The sequence below is a fragment of the Sapajus apella genome, unplaced genomic scaffold, assembly GCF_009761245.1.
Source record: "Sapajus apella isolate SASKATOON/1434 unplaced genomic scaffold, GSC_monkey_1.0 scaffold37, whole genome shotgun sequence".
Lineage (NCBI taxonomy): Eukaryota > Metazoa > Chordata > Mammalia > Primates > Cebidae > Sapajus > Sapajus apella.
The window spans coordinates 5006536-5033472 of NW_022436977.1; the positions used below are offsets into that span (position 1 = coordinate 5006536).

Sequence of the window (26937 nt, forward strand, 5' to 3'; positions counted from 1 at the left end):
TTTTTTTTTTTTTTTTTTTGGGACGGAGTTTCGCTCTTGTTACCCAGGCTGGAGTGCAATGGCGCGATCTCAGCTCACCGCAACCTCCGTCTCCTGGGTTCAGGCAATTCTCCTGCCTCAGCCTCCTGAGTCGCTGGGATTACAGGCACGCGCCACCATGCCCAGCTAATTTTTTGTATTTTTAGTAGAGACGGGGTTTCACCATGTTGACCAGGATGGTCTCGATCTCTTGACCTCGTGATCCACCCGCCTCGGCCTCCCAAAGTGCTGGGATTACAGGCTTGAGCCACCGCGCCCGGCCTACAATACCCTTTTAATTTAAGAAAGTTGTTGAAGAAAATCACTTGAAGAGCATGTAAAAGTGGAGATTGCTGGCCCCTACCCTGGAATGTCTTGATTCACTAGGTCTACATTGGCACCTGAGACTTTCTCAGGTGGTGCTGATGCTGCTTGTTAAGGGACCACACTTGGAACATCAGTTCTATAGCTTATAGTCTCTTTTTCAAGTAAAGACACTTGTGATTTGTTTGTTTGCTTTGCTTTGTTATAAACATGTTCTCATCTTTCCCTAGTTGCAATAATCTATCTTTTCCCCATAAAAACTTTTTTAAGATTTACTTCTTTAAGACAAGTTCCCACGTGGCCTCATGACAACTTCTGTATCCACCCTCCAATCCTATCATATTGATGAGTTTTATATAGTTGACATACAGGCAGTCCTCGTTTAGTACACAGTTTCAATAAGCAAAAGTTTTAATTATGATATATATTAACAGTGAGTCATTACATAAAGTATAAGCTTCATTGCTGGCCCTTCAGTGTACAAATCACAGTAAATAATAGGCATATCATGATCAGGGACCAGTCATGTCACTTCTTTCAAAGTCTGTTTATGGCCGGACGCGGTGGCTCAAGCCTGTAATCCCAGCACTGTGGGAGGCCGAGGCGGGTGGATCACGAGGTCAAGAGATCGAGACCATCCTGGTCAACATGATGAAACCCCGTCTCTACTAAAAATACAAAAAATTAGCTGGGCATGGTGGCGCGTGCCTGTAATCCCAGCGACTCAGGAGGCTGAGGCAGGAGAATTGCTTGAACCCAGGAGGCGGAGGTTGCGGTGAGCCGAGATCGTGCCATTGCACTCCAGCCTGGGTAACAAGAGCGAAACTCCGTCTCAAAAAAAAAAAAAAAAAAGTCTGTTTATAATTGGTTATTGTGCACCTGTTGAGCTCATGCACAGAAAGCAACGTGTGCAGTTGTGTTGACTCTGTGTCCCAGTGATAAACCCGTGTGATATGTTACAAAAGTAGATGATCAAAAGAGAGAATTGGCCAACAACTATTAAAGCAAAGCAAAGAAAAAAAGGTGATACTGCCAGAAGTGAAACTTAAATGGAACATAAATGGAATTACAGAGAAAATACAAGATAGTGGGAATGTTGGCTCTGCTGTTGTTCTGGTGACTCTAGATTTGCTGCCAGACGAACTTAGTGAAAGCGAACTTATAAATGAAAAAGAAAGTGGTTGTGACATAAAAGATGAACAAGTGACACTGGCATAAGATTTTACACTAAACGAACTCCTGAAGTTATTTCATGACATTGAAGGCACAAAGGATAGAGTTTTGGATGCTGATCCTAACTCAGAAAGGAATGTAATGGTTCACCATGGCATAGAAATGGTGCATCAGGCCAGGTGCAGTGGCTCATTCTTGTAATCCCAGCACTTTGGAAGACCAAGGTGGGTGGAGCATTTGACATCAGGAATTAAAGACCAGCCTGGCCAACATGATGAAACCCTGTCTTCACTGAAAATACAAAAAATTAACCAGGCGTCAGTCATGTGCACCTATAATCCCAGCTACTTGGGAGACTGAGGCAGGAGAATCGCTTGAGCCTGGGAGATGGAGGTTGTGGTCAGCTGAGATCGTGCCAGTGCACTGCAATCTGGGTGACAGAGTGAGACCCTGTCTCATAAAAAAAGAAAAGAAAGAAGATGCATCCTTCCTGTCACAAGTTCTGCAAGAAGGTAACAAGCAAAAACTATTCAAACTGCTCTTGATTAATGTTTCATAAAGAAATAGAACCCTTTAATGTTTTGAATTAGTGTACTAAAATATTTTACTGTTCTGTTCATTTTCCTATACATTTATGATTGATAGAAAATTCATAGTGTTTTGACAAAAGATTTAAATGTAACGGAACAGTTGTAATTTTCCTCGTTGATTATTAAAATTGTAGAGTTTCAGCCTGTATAGTCATGTTTATGGTCCCACAGTGCATGCAAAGCTAGGAGTACCTATACACATGAATGTATGTGTATGCATGTATATGTCTGTGTGCATATATGTATGAATGAATGCATGTATATAAAGGTTTTATTTTCATTATGTGTAGATTTTATTTGTAGTCTATAAAGCAGTGCTTTGCAATCTTGATGCGCGTAAATATTTGTATAGTGCACTGTAATATATAAGAGAAATTGCTCGTGGCTGAAAGGTAACAGCCAGGAAGCTTTTCCCAACCCAAGCATTGCTTAGCTGTCTGAAGGGCTGAGGTGATGATTATCTTAAGCACACATATATCTTATTTGAGACCTAAAGGTTAGAAGACTCCAGTGTTGAGAGTTGTGAACTCCTTGAGGAGGTAGATCCTCATAGCACTTAGTGTGGTATTCTCTTTTTGAGACGGAGTTTCGCTCTTGTTACCCAGGCTGGAGTGCAATGGCGCGATCTCGGCTCACCGCAACCTCCGTCTCCCGAGTTCAGGCAATTCTCCTGCCTCAGCCTCCTGAGTAGCTGGGATTACAGGCATGCGCCACCATGCCCAGCTAATTTTTTTGTATTTTTTTTTAGTAGAGACGGGGTTTCACCATGTTGACCAGGATGGTCTCGATCTCTTGACCTCGTGATCCACCCGCCTCGGCCTCCCAAAGTGCTGGGATTACAGGCTTGAGCCACCGCGCCCGGCAGTATTCTCTTTATGGTTATTTTTGACAGACCATATTTGACATGCACCATAATACATATTTTTTAAAATAAATTGCTTTCAATAGGTAAGAACTATTAGTTTTCCCAAAGACATAATCAGTAAACATCTAAAAGTTGTTATGCTTCACCGGGCGTGGTGGCTTACACCTGTAATCCCAGCACTTTGGGAGGCTGAGGCGGGTGGATCACGAGGTCAGGAGATCGAGACCATCCTGGTCAACATGATGAAACCCCGTCTCTACTAAAAATACGAAACATTAGCTGGGCATGGTGGTGCGTGCCTGTAATCCCAGCTACTCAGGAGGTTGAAGCGGGAGAATTGCCTGAACCCAGGAGGCGGAGGTTGCGGTGAGCCAAAATCGCGCCATTGCACTCCAGCCTGGGTAACAAGAGTGAAACTCCGTCTCAAAAAATAAATAAGTAAATAAAAGTTACTATGCTTAATACTCCCTTTCTGTGGTTATTAAATCCTTACAATGTGTCTTTCTTATTAGAAATGCCACTGTGTAATAAGTGTTACATATAATAAGTGCAGAGGTAAAACCTGGCATAAGAAATAACAAGTAGGTGTGTGAACAAATGAATTTGTTGTCTTAGAAGAAAGGCATCTGGTAAAAATGTTTCTATTCTTGTGAGCATAAAGTAAATGAAATGAAAGGGGATTTGGTAAGAAAATGAAAGATTAAATTATGTGCATTTTTAATTGGCCCAGTGATTGACATCAGCTTTCCAGGTAATTTGTTTTGGTACCTAAACATTAAGAGTTAAAAAAAATAAAAATGTATTTTCAACATTGATACGTATTATATTCTCATCATGCTAGTTGATGTTTTTAACTATGGCACAATACATATGATTTTAGTCTTGACTTGATTGTATAATATTTAATCCAGGACTATCTTTTATGTCACTTTTCGTTGATATATTTCAGGACCTTAGTATTAGCTCTCAGTCTGTTCTGTTTTAGAACATATGCATTATTTTTTAAAACAAAAGCATCATATTAATAATTTGCTATTTTGTTTTTTGGAATTCTAGATTCATACTGTGTTTGTAAAAAAAAGTAGGACTTGGGGCCAGGCGCAGTCACTCACAGTTGTAATCTGAGCAGTTTGGGAGTCCAAGGCGGGCAGATTGCTTGAGGCCAGGAGTTCGAGACCAGCCTGGCTAGCATAATGAAACTCCATCTCTACCAAAAAAAAAAAAGGCTGGGAGTCATGGTGCACAAACTGTAGTCCCAGCTACTCAGGAGGCTGAGGCACAAGAATAGCTTGAACCCAGGAGGCCGAGGTTGCAGTGAGCCTAGATTGCGCCACTGCACTACAGCCCAGGTAACACAGGAAGACTCTATCTCAAAAAAAAAAAAAAAAAAAAGAAAAAGTAAGACTTGGGCCAGGCATAGTGGCTGAAGCCTGTAATCCCAGCACGCTGGGAAGCCAAGGCAGGTGGATCACCTAGCTCAGGAGTTTGAGATCAGCATCGCCAACATGGTGAAACCCAGTCTCTGTGTAAAAACACATAAAAATTAACCAGGTGTGGCGGCAGGCACCTGTAGCTCCTTGGCAGGCTGAGGCAGGAGAATTGCTTAAACCGAGGAGGTGGAAGTTGCAGTGTGCCAAAATCGTGACATTGCATTTCAGCCTGGGCAACAAGAGTGAAAATTTGTCTGGAAAAAGAAAGTAAGACTTCAAATATACTGCTTTGATTTTTTTATTTAACAGTGGGAAATCTTATGGTATGCTTTAATTTAAAATATTAGGCCAGATTTTTATAATCTGATTTTTATTTTAAGAACCGAGTGTGTCAGAAAGAAAAGAAAAAACAAAGAACCAAGTGTGTCTTAGAAAGCCCCAGGCTATACATGTGATTTTTTCTGCCTGTTTTGATAGTAGGTATGTATTTATCCTCACAAACGCCATAAAAATGTGACTTTCATAGGAATTAGAAACACTAGCACTTTGACAGTTGTTCATAAGTTGTAGGCTTTGAAATTATTTTGTATGTGTGGACATATGTAAACTTTTATATATTCAGCAGATATTTTAGAATGAATATATTTTATAATCTGAATTATGTCATTTTAAAATACAGCTTTGCCTAAAACTGAATAAAACATGTATTTCTCCTTTTAAAATGTAGAATTTCTTTACAGTCATTAAAATTTGTGAAAGCATTTTTAAGGAGACAGGATAACTTGGCTTTTTGTTTTCTAAATACTGCAATTGCTTGTTCCTTTTAAATTTGATATTTTAGGGCATATCGATGCGTTTACTTCAAAGCTTTTTCTACTGGAAGAAATTACTTCAGAAGAATTAAAAGAAAAGCTTTCAGCACTCAAGTAAGAAAATTTACTTTGTGGTGAGAACTGAAAACTTGTTAATGTGATCATTAATTTTCCTTTATCTCTAAATACTGGTTAAGCTTAAATTGCTTTCAAGACTTTTAATCCTTTTATGTATAGAGGTCTTATTGGACCCAGTTTTGATTTCCCTTGTTTTTGTTTTTTGTTATTTTGAGACAAAATCTGATTTTGCCACCTAGGCTGGAGTGCAGTGAGTGGTGTGATCTCAGCTCACTGCAACATCTGCCTGTCTGTTTCAAGGGATCCTCCCACCTCAGCCTCCTGAGTAGGGACTACAACCATGCACCACCATGCCTAGCTCGTTTTTGTATTTTTTTGTAGCGATGGGATTTCCCCTTGTTGCCTGGGCTGGTCTCAAACTCCTGGACTCAAGCAATGTGCCTGCCTTAGCCTCCCAAATTGCTGGGGTTACAGGCATAAGCCACCATGCCTGGCCAGCAGTATGTTTTGTTTTGTTTTTGTTTGTTTATTGATATATATAAGAGTTATACATGTTTTAGGGATACATGTGATACTTTAATACCCATATATGATGTGTAATAATCAAATAAGATAATTGGAATATCCTTCACCATAAACATTTATCTTTGTGTTAGGAACATTACAATTCTTCTAGGTATTTTAACATATACAGTAAATTATTATGAACTGTAATTTCCCTGCTATACTATTGAATACTAGAAGTTAGTTCTTCTGTCTAGCACCTTAACCATCTTCTCATTTCCCCCATCTGTTTCCTTCCCAGTCACTTGTAACTATTCTTCTGTACCTCCATGAGATCCACTTTTTTAGCTTCTACATACGATTGACAGTGTGCAGTATTTGTCTTTCTGTGCCTGGCTTATTTAACTTAATATAATGACTCCCAGTTCTATCCATGATGCAAATAACAGAGTTTTGTTTCTTTTATGGCTGAATATATTCCATTGTGTGGGGGGGTGGTGTGGGGGTGGTGTTTGTCACATCTTCTTTATTCATTCATCCATTGGTGGAGCCCAGACTCAATTTGTTATTTGTTTATATTAATTATCTCCATCTCCAAATTCAGTATAAGGCCAGTAGCACCAGCCTTTCTATGTAAGACAAGGGATGCTAGAGCCAAAGTGGCCACCAAGCATGGGAAGCAAACATTTTACTCCATTACAGGTAAGGGAAAGAATAGTATAGTCAAAAACTCCGACAGTCTAACTTCTGAAAGTTTGCGCATCTACCGAGTATTATTATACACGTGACTGAAATGAATTTATTGTACTCAGAACTCTAAATGTCTAAATGCAAAGGAAAATAACTTAGGAGTATTATCTCATTTGCATCTCACAACTTCCTAGGAAAGGCTGGTAGTAGTATAATCTCCATTTTATATATGAGGAAATATTAGAGTGATAGGCCTTAGAGCGCAAGGCTAAGTTGGTTATAGCCTTGGAAGTTAATATGTTTGATTCCTACTTAGGATGAGAAATGATTCTGAATTCTACAAGCTGCATAATTCCAGCTTTCCCAGGCTTAACAGAGTTTTTTAAGGGTCCCAGATCCAAAGTTGAACTCTCCACTTATACTTCACTGTGTCTGCTTGTATTACAAGGACTGCTTTTCTTGAAGAGTAACTTTTTTATATATATATGTGAATAGAAAAGCTTTTCCATACCTTACTCTCCACCTGCCTTACTTTTCCCAATGAAAGCCATTTTTTATAAAAACAAGGAGGTTGGGCACAGTGGCTCATGCCTATCCCAGCACTTTGGGAGGCTGTGGCAGGCAGATCACTTGCACTCAGGAGTTCGAGACAAGCCTGGCCAACATGGTGAAACCCCATCTATACTAAACATACAAAAATTAGCCAGGTGTGGTGGTAGCCACCTATAATTCCAGCTACTTGGGTGGTTGAGGCAGGAGAATCACTTGAATCCAGGAAGCAGAGGTTGTAGTAAGCTGATCACGCCATTGCACTCCAGCCTGGGCCACAGAGATCTCAAAAAAAAAAAAACAGAGAATGACTTTAGGTCTAGAAGAACTACTAAAGAAATGTTTAAAATAATATCTGTATTTTATTTCCCATTAGCTATCCTGTCCTGAGTTAGTGTCTTCTCTGTCATCACAGGTTTAACGGACCTATTTTTTTTTTTTGGAAGCTAATTCACCACCATCTCTAAAAGACGAACTCTTTTGCATATTGGCTCTACTAAAGACCTCTTAGCATTTTTTTAAAGTATATAATATGAACATGTAATAGTGATCTCTTTACAACTGCTCTGATACAAAGCCAAATATGATAATGAAAGGAAATTGTGAAATGGCAAAAATTGGCTAGACACTGTGGCTCATGCCTGTAATCCCAGCACTTTGGGAGGCCAAGGCGGGTGAATCACCTGAGGTCAGGGGCTTGAGACCAGCCTTGCCAACATGGTGAAACCCCGTCTCTATTAAAAATACAAAAAAATCAGCTTGGCATGGCTGCACTTACCTATAGTCCCAGCTACTTGAAAGGCTGAGGCATGAGAATCACTTGAACCTAGGAAGTGGAGGTTACAGTGAGCAGAGATCCCCACCACTGCACTCCAGCCCAGGCAACAGACAGAGCAGGACTCCGTCTCAAAAAAAAAAGAAAGAAAAAAAAAAGGAAATGACAAAAACTAAGTAAAATTATAATGTAATTCAAATAGAAATAAGTTTCAGTGTTCTTTGTTTTACATTATGTCATGTCCTGTTTTTGTTGTTGTTGTTATTGAGGACATTTTTCAGCTATAATTGCTAAAAGTAAGTTTCCTACAGTTTAATTTCACATGAATTTCTTTTGTTTATTAGGATTTCCAATTTATTTAACATCCTTCAACACATTCTAAAGAAATTAAGTAGGTAAGTATTTTTTAGGCGTTTTTCTTTGGTAGATGCTGATTTTCTTAGATGAAAATTCTTAGAAATTTTGAAAATATACTGTTAGGAATAGAGAAAATAACCTAGAAATGCAAAAATTACTCTGTCAAATGTAAAAATTTATATTGTAAAAATATAAAACAAAATATTCTAAAAATATAAATGCCATAGTATCTGGCTTTAATGAGCTTACAACTACATTTTCCTGTAAGTCTATTACTGTATTAATTTTCTGTTACAGCTATAACCCATTGCCACTAACTTGGTGACTTACAACACAGATTTATTCTTTTTAGTTCCTGAAGTCAGAAATCCAAAGTCAGTTTTACTGGGTAAAAGTCCAGGTGTCAGCAGGTCCTTTCTGGAGTCTGAAGAAAGAATCATTTCTTTACATTTTTCAGTTTCTAGTGACCACCTGTATTCCTTGACTTGTGGCTCTTTCCTCCATCATCAGGGCATGTCACTCAGATCTCTGCGTCCTCGTCACATTGCCTTCTCCCCTTTTGTGGTAAAATCTTCCTCTGCCTCCCTTTTATAAGGTCCCTGGCGATTACTTTTGGCCCGATCACATAATTTAGGATAATCCCCTTATCTCAAAATTCTTAATTTAATCACATTTGCAGAACCGTTAAATGTAATATAGTCACAGGTTCTGGAGATAAGGATATGGACATCATGGGGGGACCATTATTCAGCCTACCATAGCTATATTATTTTCACTTTCAGGATAAAGAAAAACACAGAGCTGGCCGGGCGCGGTAGCTCACGCTTGTAATCCCAGCACTTAGGGAGGCCGAGGCGGGTGGATCACGACATCAGGAGCTCGAGACCAGCCTGACCAACATGTTGAAACCCCGTCTCTACTAAAAACACAAAAATTAGCTGGGCATGGTGGTGTGTGCCTGTAATCTCAGCTATTCAGGAGGCTGAGGGAGGAGAATTGCTTGAATCCCGGCGGCCGTGTTTGCGGTGAGCCAAGATCACGTCACTGCACTCTAGCCTGGGCAACAGAGCGAGATTCTGTCTCAAAAAAAAAAAGAAAAGAAAAGGAAAAGAAAGAAAGAACATAGAGTTAAATGAACAGTCATTTAGGTCCATTGCAAGTCTTAGAATATAGATCAAGGTATTTCCCCTTGATCATTTATCAAACTGTTTTGTTATATGAATGTTTGCGTTCCTTATCTTCTGCCCTTACTGAAGGATAAACTTGAAAACAACTTGAATCTGAACTTAAGGTCGGAATTTCAAAGTCCTGGTTCTGAAGAACTCTGTTAAACCACTTGATGTCAGTTTCCTTATTTGTAAAATGATGGTGTCAAGTGCAATAACTTCCTAGGGACTTTTCAGTTCTTATATTCTCTGATGATGTCACAGGATTTTTATTTTATGTATTCTCTTCTCCATGTTACATACAATGCTTATGCATGAAATTTGCCAGATGAGTTTTGAAATTTTATTATCAATATTTTATTTAGTTTGTGTATTAGCTTTATGTTGTGGCTGTAACAAATCACAAAATTAGTGTCATAAATCAACACAGATTTATTACTTTGCAGTTCTCAAGTCAGAGGTCTAACAGGACTTACTGGGTTAAAATCAGGGCATTTGCAAAGCTGCATTCCTTTCTATAGGCTCTGGGAAGATCTGTTCCTTGCCTTTTGTAGCTTCTAGAGGCCACCTGCATTCCTTTTCCTTGGCTTGTAGCTCTGTTCCTCGATCTTCAAAGTTACAAAGGCAAGTTGAGTCATTCTCACATCGAATGTCTCTGAACTTGTACAGTCACATCTCCCTCTTGAGTCTCTTCTGCCTTCTCTTTCCATTTTTAAGTGCTCTTGTGATTACAGTGGATAATCTCATAAAATCTGACCATTTTAAAGTCAGTTGATTAGCAACCTTAATTCCATCTGCTACCCTAATTTACTTTTGCCATGTAATGTATTTGTAGGTTCTGAGTTTGGAACATAAACATTTTTAGGAGGCCATTATTCCGCCTACCATAGTTTATATTTATCCATGTACATTAGACATGTACAGCACTTATAAGATACTCTTCCTTAGAGTATCTTTCATTTTCCATGAATTAAATATTAATACATTATTCTGTAAACCAAAGCTTTCTTCATTTTTAGTGGAAGTATTTAAGATATATGATTTTCATTGATTAAAGCTCAATCTTTGAAATGTTATTCCTACTATCAAATAATTTATTATTCATTTCTTTATATGGAAATATGAAAGTGATTGGAGAAAAAAATTCAGAGGATAAGAGTAATTGTCTAACACTTATTACTTTTCAGTTTAAAAGTTAAAGAAATTTAAAATTAGGCCGGGCGCGGTGGCTCACGCTTGTAATCCCAGCACTTTGGGAGGCCGAGGCGGGTGGATCACGAGGTCAAGAGATCGAGACCATCCTGGTCAACATGGTGAAACCCCGTCTCTACTAAAACTACAAAACATTAGCTGGGCATGGTGGTGCGTGCCTGTAATCCCAGCTACTCAGGAGGCTGAGGCAGGAGAATTGCTTGAACCCAGGAGGCGGAGGTTGCGGTGAGCCGAGATCGCGCCATTGCACTCCAGCCTGGGTAACAAGAGCGAAACTCCGTCTCCAAATAAAAAAAAAGAAAAAAAAGAAATTTAAAATTAATTTAAAATTTAAAAAATGTAACTTACTAGACTTATAGGCAAATCTATGTAGCTAAAGTATGATAAATCTTTATTCTTTAATATGTTGTGGGAAAGAATGATGTTCTCCTTAACATCGTTGATCCAGAGGATTGTATCCCCAAGAAAGCACAGTATATTTATTCATATCCCTTTGGTTCTTTATGGTGATACATTGAAATATTTAAAGCTTTCTAAGGAGAAAAGGAAAATATGGACTTGATGTTCAACATAGCTGGTTATTGCTATAGTAGAGGATCGTGATTAAGGGTGTGACCTGTGGAGTTCAAATGTCTAGGTTTATACCTAAACCTACACTTAGAACTTTGGGCAAATTGCTTAGCATCTCTAACTTGTTTATTTATCACCTTAAATTAATAGGCCTTGAAGGTTTATTGTGGAAGATCTAATGAGAAAATCGACGTGAAGTCATGCTATATTAGTTAGCTCATAATAAACATTCAGTACCTGCTAGCTGCTATTGTTGCTGTTACCCTCCTAGCACCTCGTGTTGTATTATGTGTGTTTCCATTGACTGTTTTTTCCACTTTATTTTAAACTACTCAGTGCTGCAAACATGTCACCTTCACTTTTGTGTCTAGTCATCTATCTATTATTAGGTGCAAAATAGTTTCAGTGTTAAATGAACGAAAATGCTGTAAGAATGCTTTTCAGTGTAGATACCTATAAATATCTAATCCATGGATTAGAGAATTAGGCACACTATTTGTTTCCCATTAAATGAAAATTTACAAATTGATATTAAAGTAAAAAGGAAATGATCAACTATTCTGAACTTTGGAATAAGAATTAAAATTAGTTGTCTAAAAAGCATAAAATAAATTTTAAAGATTTCTTAAATCTTATTTTGTCATAAAAGTATTTTTAGGGGTGGTGTGATCTTCACATAAGTTTCAATTTTACTAATAGATTATGATTAAGAAAGTGCTGTTGAAATTGACATGGTGAGCCACTGGTTGAGTTTCATTGTGTGGATTTAGCTTGCAGGAGGGTTCCTACTTGTTATCTCATGCAGCAGAAGACTCTTCACTCCTGATCTATAAGGCCTCTGATGGAAAATTTACTAGGACGGCATACAATTTGTATAAAACACATTGTGGCCTTCCTGGTATACCTTCCAGTCTGTCAGTTCCCTGGGTACCGTTAGATCCCAGCCTGTTATTACCATATCATATCCATCATGGAAGAATACCTTGTACTTTTCCACCCAAATCACTGGATACCACAACACAACAAAAGGTAAGATCTTTTTTGAAGTTAAAGTTTCATTAGGTTTTTTATTATTTATTTCACTGACTATACTATATTTCACCCTGATGTTCTCATTGCCATATTAATCACAGCACCAATCTAAAAACAATATCCATAGGAAGGGTAAAGTTGTACACTGTACTGAGTCCAGTATTCATGGTAGTGGAACTTTTTATTTTTGTAAGATTTTTAAGTCCAATAAAGGAGACTGTCTTAGCTTGAACAGTGGGTATATGGGTAAGGCATCCACATAGTTAAATCCTTATATTCCTATGAAAAGCAAAGTTATGGATATTTCTGTAATTTTTATTTATGTATACTGGGTTTCACTTCATTAAGCATTCCAGGCAATTTGCAGAAGAGCACCTGTAATAAAATTACGATATAATTGAACATTATTAATTAGAATGAGGTAAAAGAAGTATTAGTAGTTTGTTAAAATACAACTAAAGCATTAAGGACCTAAATTGTGTTTTGCTAAGTATTATGTAACTTAGTACTTACTGAATTACAATGAATATTACTCTCTTTATAGAATTTTTACCAGAAATAGCAGTTGAATGACGTTATCTGAAACTTATAAAGCCATAGCTAGAGATACTCTCTACTATGTCACTCATTCTGTGTATTGTGTAAGAAATTCCAATTTGAGTTTAATTGTAAGAAAAGTTTTGCTCTCAAGTGTGTGCGGTGGCCTGTAATCGCGGCATTTTGGGAGGCCAAGGCAGGTGGATCACTTGAGACCAGGAGTTTGAGACCAGCCTGGCCAACATGGTGAAACCCCATCTCTGCCAAAAAATACAAAAATTAGCTGGGCGTTGTGGTGGTATGCCTGTAATCCGAGCTACTTGAGAGGCTGAAGCAGGAGAATGGCTTGAACCTGGGAGGTAGAGGTTGCAGTGAGCTCAGATCACTCCACTGCACTCTAGCCTGGGTGACAGAGTGAGACTCTGTCTCAAAAAAGAAAAGAAAAATAGTTTTGCTTTCTACACATGATTCTGAATGTGTTCAAGATTGACAATCTAGTATATTTTCCTTACCTACTGCCAAAAGTCTTTGAGCCAAAATTGTTGTCTGAGTTACTATCTTCTCATTATGGTTGCCCCAGAGCATCTATCGCTTGTGTATTCTTCCTTTTTACTGTCTGTATTATGCTGAATTAATTTGTAAATGTCCTCAAATCCTTATGAGAAATAGTTGGAATGCAAATACTGAGGATTTTGAAATAATTTAAAGTAAACAGAGTTGTTTGTTTATGTCTCTTAGTTCTCCACCCTAAGTTACTGTTTGGGAGTATCCTTTTAGAAATGAGAACTCCTTGTATATTCCTACTTAGCTTGGGCCAAGAAAGTATAAATGTTAACAAGTTGGGACAAGTGAAAGAATGCAGAAAGTTACTTGTTAGCATTTTAAGCTATTTTATCTACAGTTTTGGTTGTCTGCTTCCAGTTTAATATAAGTAGTCATTTTTATAACCTAAGGAAAATTTTTCTTAAGTAACTTAAAAATAATTGAAGAACTATTTTTGAAGGATCTGTGTTTTTCTAGGAGAATGATTTCCTTTTAATTTAGAAACACTGATTATAGTCTCTCACCTATAACATATAATTGTGTGTGGGGGTGGCTTGTTCCTTTTTACTGAAAATGAACAGTTTAATACCTTGGAATTGAACAACTTCAAGTGAAAGGAAAAATGTATTATGTGTATACAAGGTGTTTCTAAAAAAAATGAGTCATATACTTACTGATATAGACTGACACTAAAATAGTGTTGTATGCTTATGCTTTGGAAATACTTTAATGATTTGATTTTTAAAATAATGTGGTTTAAAATGTGCTTAAGTATAGTAAGAACACAATTTATAGTCATGTATCACTTAATGACAGGGATACATTCTGAGAAATGCAGTGTTAGGCAATTTTGTCTTTGTGCAAATACCATAGAGTTTACTTACACAAACCTAGATGGTGTAGCTTACTGCACACCTAGGCCATATGGTATAGCCTATTGCTGTTAGGTAGACTACAGACCTGTGTAGCATGTTACTATACTGAATACTGTACGCAGTTGTAATATACTGGCAAGTATTTGTGTATCCAAATGTAGACAAGATAATGCATTGCACTGCTAATGTTCTAATAGCTGTGACATCACTAGATGATAGAAATTTCTCAGCTCCATTATAATCTTTTGGGAATACTGTTGCATATGCAGCTCATTTTGACCAAAATGTGACTGTATTTGGAAAAGGAGAAATGCCATATGTTCACAGTTTGGCCACATATTATCAATTACATGTATGTCACAGAGTGTGCTTCATGCATTCAGTCCAGGAACAAATACTTAGCGAGATTATCCAGGCCCAGGCTGTGGTATAGCCCAGCATTAGGTACAGTGGACAATTAGATAACTAATACTTGGTTTGATATATTTTTGAAAACCAGTAGAAAGTTTTTGATTATCTACTCACCTCCCGACGATCTGGCCCTGTATTTGATAGGAATTACCCCATCTTCCTCCCTACCTCCTGGCCAGGCCATGGGAATGGGCCTTCTAGTCCCATCCCAGCTAAGCACAAATAGGGGTTCTAGCCTTAGCAGCAGTGTTAAGACGACATCTTTCAGGAAACTAGGGAAGTAAGAGCTATATAAAATAGAAATTATCTGCATATTTTCATGGTATAAAAATTTGTTCAAATGTTCCCCTCTAATGTGATCCCATAGTCACAAGTCCACTTGAATTCTGATCGCATCCTTGTATAGTTGCCTTTGGTACTTATAATGAGAGAGAAGCCAGTAGAGCCTGCATCTGCCTCCCTACTGCATCAAGTAGAGGTATTTAAGGGTCCCGTTTGCTTTCTGGGATGCCTTTGACTTCTGCTTTTAGTCTTCCAGCAGCTTCACACTTACTCCTTTTCTCCTTCTATAGCTTCTGTAATAAACATTCATTTTACACATTCAAACACATACAGTCTTGCAGTGGAAGTTTTCAAAATACTTGCTTTTCTCAAAGATTTTAATAGATACAATTAGTGTGACCAGTATACCTTTATAGGAAATAACAGCTGAATGAGGAATGGCATAGATCATCTAAAAATCGCAGCACATTTCTAATCAGTGTATTACAAAATTTTATCAGATTCAGACACACAGATCTCTACTCACTTCATATTTTCTGATCATGTAAGTGTAAACCAAAAAATGCTTTTTAAAGGGACAGTAGATATTAAATAAGGGAAGCCAGAGTCTGATCCATTCCCAGTGAGAATGTAACTCCTTGGAGCAAATGCCAGCAGTAGTTCTGTTGGGCTAGCATTATGAGAGAGAGTGCTTGGAGTTATACTATCACCTAGCAATCCCAGGCCTGAAATTCACTGGACAGAATATGAAGAAATAGGAAGAGAGCAAGGTGGCTAGGGAAAATAAAGGCATATTTGGGCAGGTTCTGTGTAAATGTTTTCAGGCTATGCAACTTTGGTCCTCTGTGTGATCTTGCCTTCTCCGTTACTACTCTTTAAAAAAAAAAAAGCTTTATGTTCTCTCAGGGGCCAAGCTGGTGACAGCATTTCCAGATCTCATCTTTAACATGACTACATAGCAAGGGATTGTGTCTATTCTTATAACCACCTTGGCTGGGTGCGGTACCTTATGCCTGCAATCCCAGCACTTTGGGAGGCCGAGGCGGGCGGATCGCTTGAGGTCAGGAATTCCAGACTTAGCCTGGCCAACGTGGTGAAACCCCGTCCCTTCTAAAAATACAAAAATCAGCCAGGCATGATGGTACACACCTTTAATCCCAGCTACTTGGAGTCTGAGGCAGGAGAATCACTTGAACCCAGGAGGTGGAGGTTGCAATGAGCAGAGATTGTACCACTGCACTCCAACCTGCGCAACAGGGCAAGACTGTCTCAAAAAAGAAAAAAAAAAAATAGACCATCTCTCTTTGTGTGAGCTAGCAAGTAAGGGTAAGGAAGGGTAAACTTGAAGGCAGAACCACAACAGAGTTTATTCCCCCACTTCAACCTCCCTCTTCCCCTTTGCCCATCCTCTGTATTCCCCCTTCTAGTTTTTTCTCCCCCTTTTCTTATGTCTTTCTTGCTTTCCTCTTTTCAGCCCTTCAGTGTTTCCCTTCTGCTTGCGTTCTTGTCTTTTCCCTTCCTTATACTTTAACTCTTTTTTTCTTCTTCCCTCTTGGACTTTTTTTTTTTTTTTTTGGGACGGAATTTCGCTCGTTACCCAGGCTGGAGTGCAATGGCGCGATCTTGGCTCACCGCAACCTCTGCCTCCTGGGTTCAGGCAATTCTCCTGCCTCAGCCTCCTGAGTAGCTGGGATTACAGGCACGTACCACCATGCCCAGCTAATGTTTTGTATTTTTAGTAGAGACGGGGTTTCACCGTGTTGACCAGGATGGTCTCGATCTCTTGACCTTGTGATCCACCTGCCTCGGCCTCCCAAAGTGCTGGGATTACAGGCTTGAGCCACCGCGCCCGGCCTTGGACTTTTTCTTAATCTTCATATCTTTCCTCATTTTCTTTCCTTTTCTTCCCTATCCTTCATATTGTCTTTCTTGTATGTCCATGTAATTTCTTCTCCCTCTTTACCACCTCTTACCTTCTTGTATTTCCTTTCTCTCCCTCCCTATTCACTTCTTCCTTTTTCTTGTCCTTCAGTTTAATTATTGTACACATGTCACTCAAAAGGCCTGTCGTTCCTTTGATTTCTAATTTATCATGTCAACCTCTAATAAGTTTAATAGGGAATAGTTTCCCCGTTCACTTTTCTCCCCATCTACTCAGATCTGTCCCCTTCTCTGATGGTTATTTTGAAGTTTAGTACTTTAAAAATGTGTCAGATTAAAACTTGTTTAGAAACAGCCAGGTAGCTGGAAATTAAAAGTATGAAAGAGATCATTTGCAGGGTGGTTAAGACATGTGTAACTACTACAGAGTTGACTGTATATAAGTATGTTGTAGATACATTAGGCTGTTCTGTTCTCTGCTTCATCTCTTAGGTTGGTGGAACAAGAATGCCTACACGCAGCCACAGGAATCCAGTTACCATGGAAACCAAAAGCAGTTGCTTGCCTGCTCAGCAAGTTGAAACTGAAGGAGTGGCTCCAAATAAAAGAAAAATAACTTGAGGACTGTACCATGGAAAATTAAATTAAAAAAAGTAACAGTTATAACAGTGTTTAATTTAGAAAAATTTGAGGTAAAATATGACTAAAAGATCAGAAGGCAAGAAGAACATTTTTCCCATAGTATCCTCAAGAGTTCTTAGAGTGCCTTGAAAAAATACATTGGCTATGTGAAGGAGTGTTTCAACTAAGATGGAATGTTATGCTTTCCACCTTTAAAGTCTGAGGAGGATCTTGATATGTTTTAACATATTCATGGCAGGGAAATATATAAAGAAGAAAAATATTTTTACATTAAACCTTTTCTAAAAATTGTAAATATAAATATAATTTGCTTTTTTTTACCAAGAACAACACTTATCATTATGTATTGTTAGTTATATTGCCAGTCTATTGAGACTGACTCAAAAGGTTAAACATTGCCACTGTTGAAGATAAGTTTTTATATACTTTAAAATGATGAATGCTGCAGGTTAATAAAGCTAGTACATTTAAAAACCTGGTCAAATTCCATTACAGAAGCCAAAAATTAAAACTCCCTGCCTCTGAAAAGTCAGATTACAATCTTCTTGTTTGGCAACTATCAGTGTGTTTTTAAAAAAAAAAAAAAAAAATGTCTTTTTTTTTTTTTTTTTTGGCGATATGACATGTTTGATGACAAATCCCTCTGCGATGTACCTAGATTCAAGCTAAGTGTTGAAATATGCTGGTGAAAGCAAAGAGATGAATTTTCTCTCCAGAAAAAAAGCCAGTATCTTTCCTCCAACGGACAAGGTTAATGTGTAAAGCATAAGCTGTTTTTATCCTCATCTATACTGATTGATTTAAATTTTCTGGGCCTACAGATTAATTCAGAAAAGGTTATAATCAGCTGATGTTGCTGTAGCAAATTTGGACTTAAGAAACAACAGGCAGGGCTGGGCGCGGTGGCTCACACCCTAATCCCAGTACTTTGGGAGGCCGAGGTCGGAGGATCACTCAAGTCCAGGAGTTCGAGACCAGCCTGGGCAACGTAGTGAGACCTCATCTCTACAAATAGTAAAAAAGTTAGCCGGGTGTGGTGGTGTGCGCCTATAGTCCCAGCCACTCAGAAGGCTGAGGCAGAAGAATTGCTTAAGCTTAGGAAGTCGAAGCTATAGTGGGCCATGATCGCCATACCACAGTACTCAGCTTGAGTATCAGAGTGTTGACCCTGTCTCAAAAAAAAAAAAAAAAGAAAGAAAGAAAGAAAGGACAGGCTTGTTTAATCTTTAAAACTCTTACACTAAAATTTTCAGAAGTTATGTATGTCATTTGTAAAATACAAGTTTTGTAATCCTAGATAATTGCTTTGCATTGAATTTTTAGCTGTTCTATGTTAAAGAATAGCTATTTTTTTGCCTAATTGCTAAGAAATTAGACCTAAAAATCTCCTCAAATATTGTAACAGTTGAAAATACTTGTCTTTAACTACCAAGTTTTGTTTCATTTAGATTTTTTTGATTCTAAAACATTTTAACGTTATTTAAGAAGTAATTATTAGTAAAATTGCATCTTGATAAATTGTTTTCTCTTCCTGCCATTCCCTTTTTTTAAACACTCAGTTTTTTGTGCTTTAAGCCACATATCTGGGAAATGTTTTGGTTGTGAATCATTTGGCAGTGAGCTAAGGGAGAGGCAGGGATTCCCTTGGAATGTGCTCTTTTACTTTTTCCTTTTCTTTGTTTCTAATGCGCACTTGTGTGCACCAAAATGGAATGTACTCTTTTAAAAAAGCTAGATAGTGGTTGCTTCGAGCTTCTGAATACCAGAAAGACTTGCCTTTCACTTTTTTTAATATTGCTTTTTACATAGTAAAACATATAGCCATATATTTGAATAACACTGATTATATATAAAGCTAGTTTTTTGCTTGTACTTAGTGCAGCCTCCTTTTTTAACATGCATTTGATCATGCTTCAGGTTCTTTTTCTTGATTTTTAGTACTGAGAGTGTATAAGCCAAGAAGTAACTGGCAATATGTTTAGCAGTATATAATCCCAGGTACTTGGGAGGCTGAGGTGGGAGGATCACTTGAGCCTAGGAGTTTGTGGCTGCAGTGAGCTATGGTGGTGCCCCTGCACTCCATCCTGGGTGACAGATCAAGACCCTATCTCAAAAAATGAGCAAGATTTTCTTTTGAAAATCAGACTTTATGTTAGCAAGGATGTGTTCAACCTGGCCCACTTACACCTCAGCACTGAAGGCATAATTTACACACACCTCTTTGAAAACACTTTAATTTAGTGAGTGTTTGAGTACAACTATATGCCATGCACTCCAAAGTAGGTCCCCACAGTTATTCTCTCATAGCATTGTTTTTTCAGATCTCACCATATTTATTTGTTTCTTTGACTTACTCTCTTTTCTTTTAGATTTCAAGCTCTGCAAGGACAAAGGCGTGTTTGTTTTGTTCACCATTAAGTAAGAAACACCTAATACAGTGCCTGTCATGTAGTTGCTTAGTAGTTACAAATTAGATGCATGAATGTGTAGATACCAAAGATAGTTTTTTTATTTCAAGAGCTCACGTTCTAGTGGAAGACACTATATTGATCTATGTAATAAGTGCTTTGATAAAGTAATATAAGAAAATCATTCAACTAGATTCTGTTAGTTAAGGTTTTCTGAGATAGAGCTTCAGCTGAGTCTTTTAAAAATAGTAGGAGTTAAAGGGGAAAAATAAAAAGTCTTCCACAAAGAAACTAAGTGAAACTAAGCCTATGAAAAGGTGAAAGATGAAAAGATTGTATGCTATGAACATGAGAGATGAGAGAGAAGAGTACAGGACAGGGACAGATAGACCATGCTAAGAGATTGGAATTTTGTCCTGTGCAATGTGGGAACCAGTAGTGAAGGTTAATTAACTGACATGATTTGATAGGTTTTTGAAAAGGGCTCTTGTTGGCATTAGTCTAGAGAATGTGTTAGAGCTGCGAAACGAGGGAAAAAATGTTGGGAGGTTGTGTTATAGTAATTTAAAAATGGCAATGGCCCAGAATTAAAGCAACAAGAGTAGGGGTAGGCTCAGGTGATGTATAGGGGGAAAAATGACAACTAAGTTTTGGGATTAACGAGGAGAGTAAAGTATGGCTTCTGGGTTTCTCATTTGACGTACTGAGTAAATGATGATGTTACCCACTGAGAAAATAGTACTGTGGTTAGAGTAGGAAGAAAGTTGATTTAAAGTATTTATTTCCTTTAGTCATTCTACTTTTGGATTCTAGGTTTGGGTGCTATATTGGCTATAAACAATTTGCTGAATAATAAATTATCCCAAAACTTAAGATAGTTAAGAAAATTATCTCACGGTTACCATGAGTCAGGAGTCCAGGTCTCTCATGAAGTTTCAGTCAGGCTCTTGGCTAGGGCTGTAGTCATCCGAAGGATTAACTGGTAAGTTGCTAAGCCCACACTTAAGCTCCACCTTTTAAGGGAGAAGTTTGGAAAATTTGTGACCATATTTCTAAGTCAACACGTATGCTATGAACTAGTATAGGGGAGGGAGAGGAAAGAACACATTTTAATTTTTTATTACTAGCATACTGCATCTAGTTCCTAATGGACATATTGTAAAGATATTAAGATGTTTTCTATGCATTATAGATATACAGTAGTTTTTAATCAAACCTTAAAGTATTTGGTAACAGATTGATTGAGTTTTTTGTTGAGCTGTGGAAATAAAGGGGATTCATTTCATTGATTCATCTATTGTTGTCATGTCCCCTTGGCTCATGTCCAGACTACTTAACAAGGCATATTATGGCAGACACACTTACAAGGCATCTATCTGGGATGTGGATCTGCCCTGCCAGGCAGAACTTACTGAAAGAACCGAGAACCAGACCTGTATTTCCAAGATGGGTGGGTTTGTAGATTACTTCATCAAACAGATTTAAACAGTCAAGAGTTTGCCTTGACAGATGTGTTTGCTTTCAGTATATGAGCTATAGCCTGGTTGATTCTTTAAGAAAGTAGGAGGAAGGCCTAAGTATCACCTAATTGCTGTTTTGAAAGTGAAGAACCGTTACAAAGATTCTGTGATTAATGGGTTGAACTTCTCCTTCCCTTTTCTTTAAATTCTGTTTCTTGTGGGGGTAGGGAGAAGGAATATTTTCTGTGCTCCCTATCCTAGGTTTTGCTTATTTAAAAATATATAGCACTAGAAAGTATGTACACATAGTCTAAGAGACGTACACCAGTAGAGCAAAGCCACATTGATAACATGAGTTTCCAGTCCCTTCCAAGCACTGCCTTAATTCAACATCTGCTCTAGCCAGGCTTTAACATTACATAAATTAGCAGTTGTCCCTGCCTGCATGCTGTTGTACATGATTCTACATCTACTTGGATTTTTTATTATTGCCTATCAAAACCTTGCCTGTCCTCTATTGAATTGTCAATGCATTTTTTGAGTATTTATTGGATGGGTGTAATGCAGTAACCAATCTCTTGGTATTTAAAGATAAATTTAATATTGGTTTCTGCCTTAAGATTATTTCCTAATCTAATTGGGGGGGTAGATATGCATAATTAACTGTAAGTGAAAATGTTCAACTGACACAATAGTGCAAAGGAGTAAGAAATCAGAGAAAGGCACGGTAGAAAAGACCTCTAAGCTCTTTGAAAGACACATAAAAATGGAAAACAGGAGGCAGAGCATTGCAGTGTGAGAGGAAATCATGAAAGGGGTTGGATTTAGGAAATAAGCAAAGTTGGTCATGTGAAAAGCATGGGGTGAAATGTAATAAATGGGAGATGAGCTTGAGGAGTTATGTTGGAGCTCAATAGTAGGAGATACTGAATATAGTTTGATTTGATTCTGAGAGCAATGAGGAGGCATTAAAGGCTTTTAAGCAAAATGGTTAATTTTAGGAAGACTACAATATAAATAATTATTTAGAGAGGAGAAAGACCAATGGCAAGGAGGTGTTAACCATACATACAGCAGGTGGATTATAAAGGTATGAATTGGAAAGCTGTTTAAAAGGCAGCAGATGCGTGACTTTACCCTATCCTCAAAATGAATGTTTACTAGTAACATTGATTCACAACTGGGTAATAGACATTGTGCTAGGTGTTGAAAATACAAAAGTAAATTAAAACATATTTTTCAGTGTTTACAGTTTCACAGAAGGAGACAGACATCTAAATGGGTACAAAAATGTAAATATTGTAATTAGTTTCTATAATGGGTAAGAGTTACATGAAGAGATAGGAGTTGGTCTACCTGTAGGCATCCAAAAACATCTCATAAATGAGCTGAAACTTTAGCTAAGAACCACACTTTATTTTTCCCTGTATCTAGAATCAACCTTGGCAAACAGCAAACATTCAGTAAATATGTAACGACGGTCTTGACTTATGATGGTTCAACTTAGGATTTTTTGACTTTACAATGATGTCAAAGCAGTATGTATTCATAGAAATCATACTTCAAGTATCCGTACAGCTATTCTGTTTTTTCATTGGTAGGTTAGGTATGTTACATAAATTTTCAACTTACAGTGTTTTCAACGTATTCGTTGTTTGTTTATTATTTTTGTTGAGACAGGGTCTTGCTATGTTACTCAGGCAGATCTTGAACTCCAGACCTCAAGTGCTCTACCTCGGCCTCCCAAAGTGATGTAATTATTGGGATATGCCACTGTGCTCAGCCTAAACTCATGATGAGTTAATCTGGATATAACTCCATGACAAGTTAATGAGCATCCATATTATTGATGTGTGCATGTTCTCCAGCTGATAAGGTTAGAGGTAGGGGTGTGATAGAGACTTCAGTAAGCAAGATATGGTCCACAAAACAGCATGTATGTGTAGAGTTATGCAGTAAGATGTTTCAGAGACAACTGAGGTTTTTGCTAAGCATTGCTGCTGACTTAAATGAAAATGTTAGAATAGGGTTGGGGTGAAAAGACACATTGTGTTGTCAACCAAATAGCAGCAGAACAACTAAGGGAATGCCCTATAGAACACTGAAAATGTGGGTCTGCAACTTAGGGGAGAGGAATAGATAGGCATGTTGTGTTGGGGGCTCACCTTTGTGCTGAGGAGAGGTGAGGCTGGCATGTCTGAGACCAACCTGGCCTTTTTAAATTTTCTCTTTGCTGTGGTTTCAGTGTGTTCCCTTTCAGAATTCTTCATGTGTTGGAAGCTTAATCTCTAATGCAACAGTGTTGGGAGGTGTGGCCTTTGAGAAGATGGCTAAGTCATGACTGGATTAGGCTATTATGAAAAGGATACATGGGGTGGATTCATCCTCTTCTGATCTATTATTATGTGATAATTCAACATTCATCTTCTCTTGCCCTCCTGACTTCCACCATGTAAGGACACAGTAAAGCACACAGTAGATACAAGTGCCTGAATCTTGTACTTCTTCGTCTTCACAACTGTGAGAATTACCTTTCTGTTCTTTATAAATCACCCTGTGGTATTCTGTTCTAGCAGCACAAAATGGACTAAGATACACCTCTTCCCCTTTGTTTGGGCTAAGGGCCTGGACTTAGGTTACATACCAGGTTCATTAAGCAAATAAAGAAATACATTGAGAATAATGGAGGCCTGGCATGGTGGCTCATGCCTGTAATCCCAGCACTTTGGGAGGCTGAGGTGGATGGATCACCTGAGGTCAGAAGTTTGAGACCAGCCTTGTCAACCTGTTGAAACACTGTCTCTACTAAAAATACAAAAATTAGCTGGGCGTGGTGACGGGCACCTGTAATGTCAGCTACTCATGAGGCTGAGGCAGGAGGATCACTTGAACTTGGGAGGCGGAGGTTGCAGTAAGCTGAGATTGCACCATTGCACTCCAGGAAAAGAGGAGAATGGGAAAGGGGAAGGCAAGAATACACCCTGTGATACTCGACTGGAATTGGAAGTATTGGAGTGAACTAATGGTATTTAATATACACAGTGAGAGAGATGAAGAAACAGTTATAGCTGTATGGGTACATATGCATACATATTTCCTTCTCCTGTTTTTTTTTTTTAACTTTTTTTTAAGATGGAGTCTCATCCTGTTGCCCAGGCTGAAGTGCAGTGGCACAATCTCGGCTCACCGCAACCTCCGCTTCCCGGTTCAAGTGATTCCCCTGCCTCAGCCTCCCGAGTAGCTGAGATTGCAGGTACTCGCCACCACACCCAGCTAATTTTTGTATTTTAGTTGAGATGGGGTTTCACCATGTTAGCTAGGCTGGTCTCAAACTCCTGACATCAAGTGATCACCTGCTTCGGACTCCCAAAGTGCTGGGATTACAGGTGTGAGCCACTGTGCCCTGCCCATATTTCCTTATTCTACTGAGAGACTCTAGATGCAGTGACAGTCTAACAGCAGTGGCACATGTAACACTTGGTTTCTGTATCCCTTTCTTCACTAAGAGAAACCAGGGCTCCTTGAAGAAATTACTGATTCTAAGTCTGGGTTAGGGTCAATGGAAGATGAATCTGGAACATGATGTTGCATCAGAAAGTAAGTATTCACTGGGCATAGTGGCATGTGACTATGGTCCCAGCTACTTGGGAGGCTGAGGTGGGAGGATTCATTGAGCCCAGGAGGTTAAGTCTGCAGTGAACTGTGATCATGCCACTACACCTTGGCTTGGGCAACAAAATGAGGTCCTGTCTTCAAAAAAGAAAAAGTCTGACCAGCATGGTGAAACCTTATCTCTACTAAAAATACAAAAACTGGCTGGGCGTGGTGGCTCGAGTCTGTAATACCAGCTACTCAGGAGGCTGAGGCAGGAAAATGGCTTGAACCCAGGAGGTAGAGATTGCAATGAGCCGAGACTGTTCCACTGCACTCCAGCCTGGGCAACAGAGCAAGACTCCATCTCAAAAAAAATAAAAGTGCTAAAAAAACCAAGGGCCATATCAGAAATACAGAGGCTGTAGCTTAAAGGAGTTCCCAAATTCAGGAAAATTTGGGCATCAAATGATAATAGTAATATTGTAATCCTTTGAGTGAAATAAGAATCTATGAGCTCATCGTGATAGAAATTAATAAATAGGGAGGAAGGAAACATTCTGTTCTATGATAGAATGGCAACCAATAAATTGGTGAAATAAGAAAAATCAATTTGAAATCAGGGTAATAATTATTCAACTAGGAATCATCAATGGATACTAAATGTGGTGAGCTAAAACTTCATAATAAATAGGTAGCTACATAGCCTTAAAGAATCTCCCCACAAATTACTTACTTAACATGTATGAAATACCTGTTAATCAATGCCAAAAAGAAACCTGGCTGAAACCATCTTAATCAAGTGATACAAATTAATATCACCAGTAATGAAACAAATCAACAGTGTTTCTTCATATGCACCAAGAAGAGCACAGCATCACTTCTGTGATACACTCCTTCCAAATACACGTAAATCATGAGGAAATATCACAGAAATCCAAACTGAGTGACAGTCTATAAAGTAAATAGTAATCTGCAGAAATTCCCGTTCCTTCACACTGTAGCACTACTGCAGATTAAAGAAAACTAACTGAATGTGACTCATGATCCTGGCTGGGATCCTGGACCAATAAAGGACATTATTGAAATGATTGGCAAAACTTGAATGGAGTTTATAGATTAGTTGGTAGTGATTTATTAATGTTAATTTCCTGACTGTGATGTGGTTATGTCAGTGCATGTCCCATACTTAGGAATTAAAAACCAAAGTATAAATTGGTAATGGGGCATCATTTCTGCAACTTATTCTCCAATTGAAGGATCTGGGCAGTAAAATGTTAACAGGGATTTTGATGAAATGCATATAGGAGCTATATATAGTATTTCTGCAACAATTATATAAACTTAAGTTTACTTCAGATTTAAAAGTTTTAAAAAATGGTATTGTCCACAGTATCAGGTACTATAAGGTGGTTAAGGAGGATGAAGACTAAGGAAAGAAGGCTGTTGGATTCAGCACTGACGAGAACATTCAATGGTGTGAGAGAAGGAGTCACTGCAAGCTGAGAATTGAATGAGAGACAAGGAAAGGTGCGGAGGAAAAGCCATGTTGAGAAGTATGTTGAATGGAAGAGTGAAGGTAGGCAATAACCGGAAAGAAAATCCAGGAGAAAAGGGTTTTTTTTTGAGACGGAGTTTCACTCATGTTACCCAGGCTGGAATGCAATGGCGCGATCTTGGCTCACTGCAACCTCCGCCTCCTGGGTTCAGGCAATTCTCCTGCCTCAGCCTCCTGAGTAGCTGGGATTACAGGTACGTGCCACCATGCCCAGCTAATTTTTTGTATTTTTAGTAGAGACGGGGTTTCACCATGTTGACCAGGATGGTCTCGATCTCTTGACCTCGTGATCCACCCACCTCGGCCTCCCAAAGTGCTGGGATTACAGGCTTGAGCCACCGCGCCCGGCTGGGTTTTGTTTTCAGAATGATAAGAACTTCTTTAAGTTTGTATATTAAAGGAAGTATACCTGTTGCTGCAATACAGAGGTACAAATTGAAAGGTTAATAATTGATAGGGAACCAACCCAGAGCCCTGAGGGAAAAGAGATGGAGAACATCAAGATTCTAGGTATAAAGGTACAACTTGGAGAGTCTCCCACTGCCTCACCACTACCCCAACAAAAAGCCTATTTATTTCATTATTCCATCCCCTGTCATGTAGC

At 38.4% G+C, this 26937-nt stretch overlaps 1 protein-coding gene and 3 long non-coding RNA genes across 8 annotated transcripts in view; all 4 read left to right on the forward strand.

The window, feature by feature from the left end:
- ICE2 (interactor of little elongation complex ELL subunit 2) overlaps positions 1–17844 on the forward strand; it is a 61519-nt gene extending 43675 nt beyond the window's left edge. For 2 of the 5 annotated variants that reach the window (XM_032297278.1, XM_032297282.1), the window contains 4 exons: positions 5242–5326; positions 8153–8203; positions 11884–12142; positions 17167–17844. In XM_032297278.1, the coding sequence (XP_032153169.1) occupies positions 5242–5326; positions 8153–8203; positions 11884–12142; positions 17167–17295 (524 nt within the window). In that variant the 3' untranslated portion in view covers positions 17296–17844. The remainder of the gene's footprint in view (positions 1–5241; positions 5327–8152; positions 8204–11883; positions 12143–17166) is intronic. The other 3 variants (XM_032297280.1, XM_032297279.1, XM_032297281.1) reach the window with 3 other exon arrangements.
- Positions 302–1408, forward strand: LOC116564287. Its single transcript, XR_004274831.1, has 2 exons — positions 302–884; positions 1196–1408. It is a non-coding gene; the product is annotated as an uncharacterized LOC116564287 (long non-coding RNA).
- LOC116564286 lies at positions 9351–11380 on the forward strand. The gene is made up of 2 exons (XR_004274830.1): positions 9351–10525; positions 10852–11380. It is a non-coding gene; the product is annotated as an uncharacterized LOC116564286 (long non-coding RNA).
- A 2229-nt stretch (positions 17845–20073) lies between the features above and the next one.
- Positions 20074–23670, forward strand: LOC116564285. The gene is made up of 2 exons (XR_004274829.1): positions 20074–21174; positions 22865–23670. It is a non-coding gene; the product is annotated as an uncharacterized LOC116564285 (long non-coding RNA).
- Positions 23671–26937: the final 3267 nt, after the last annotated feature.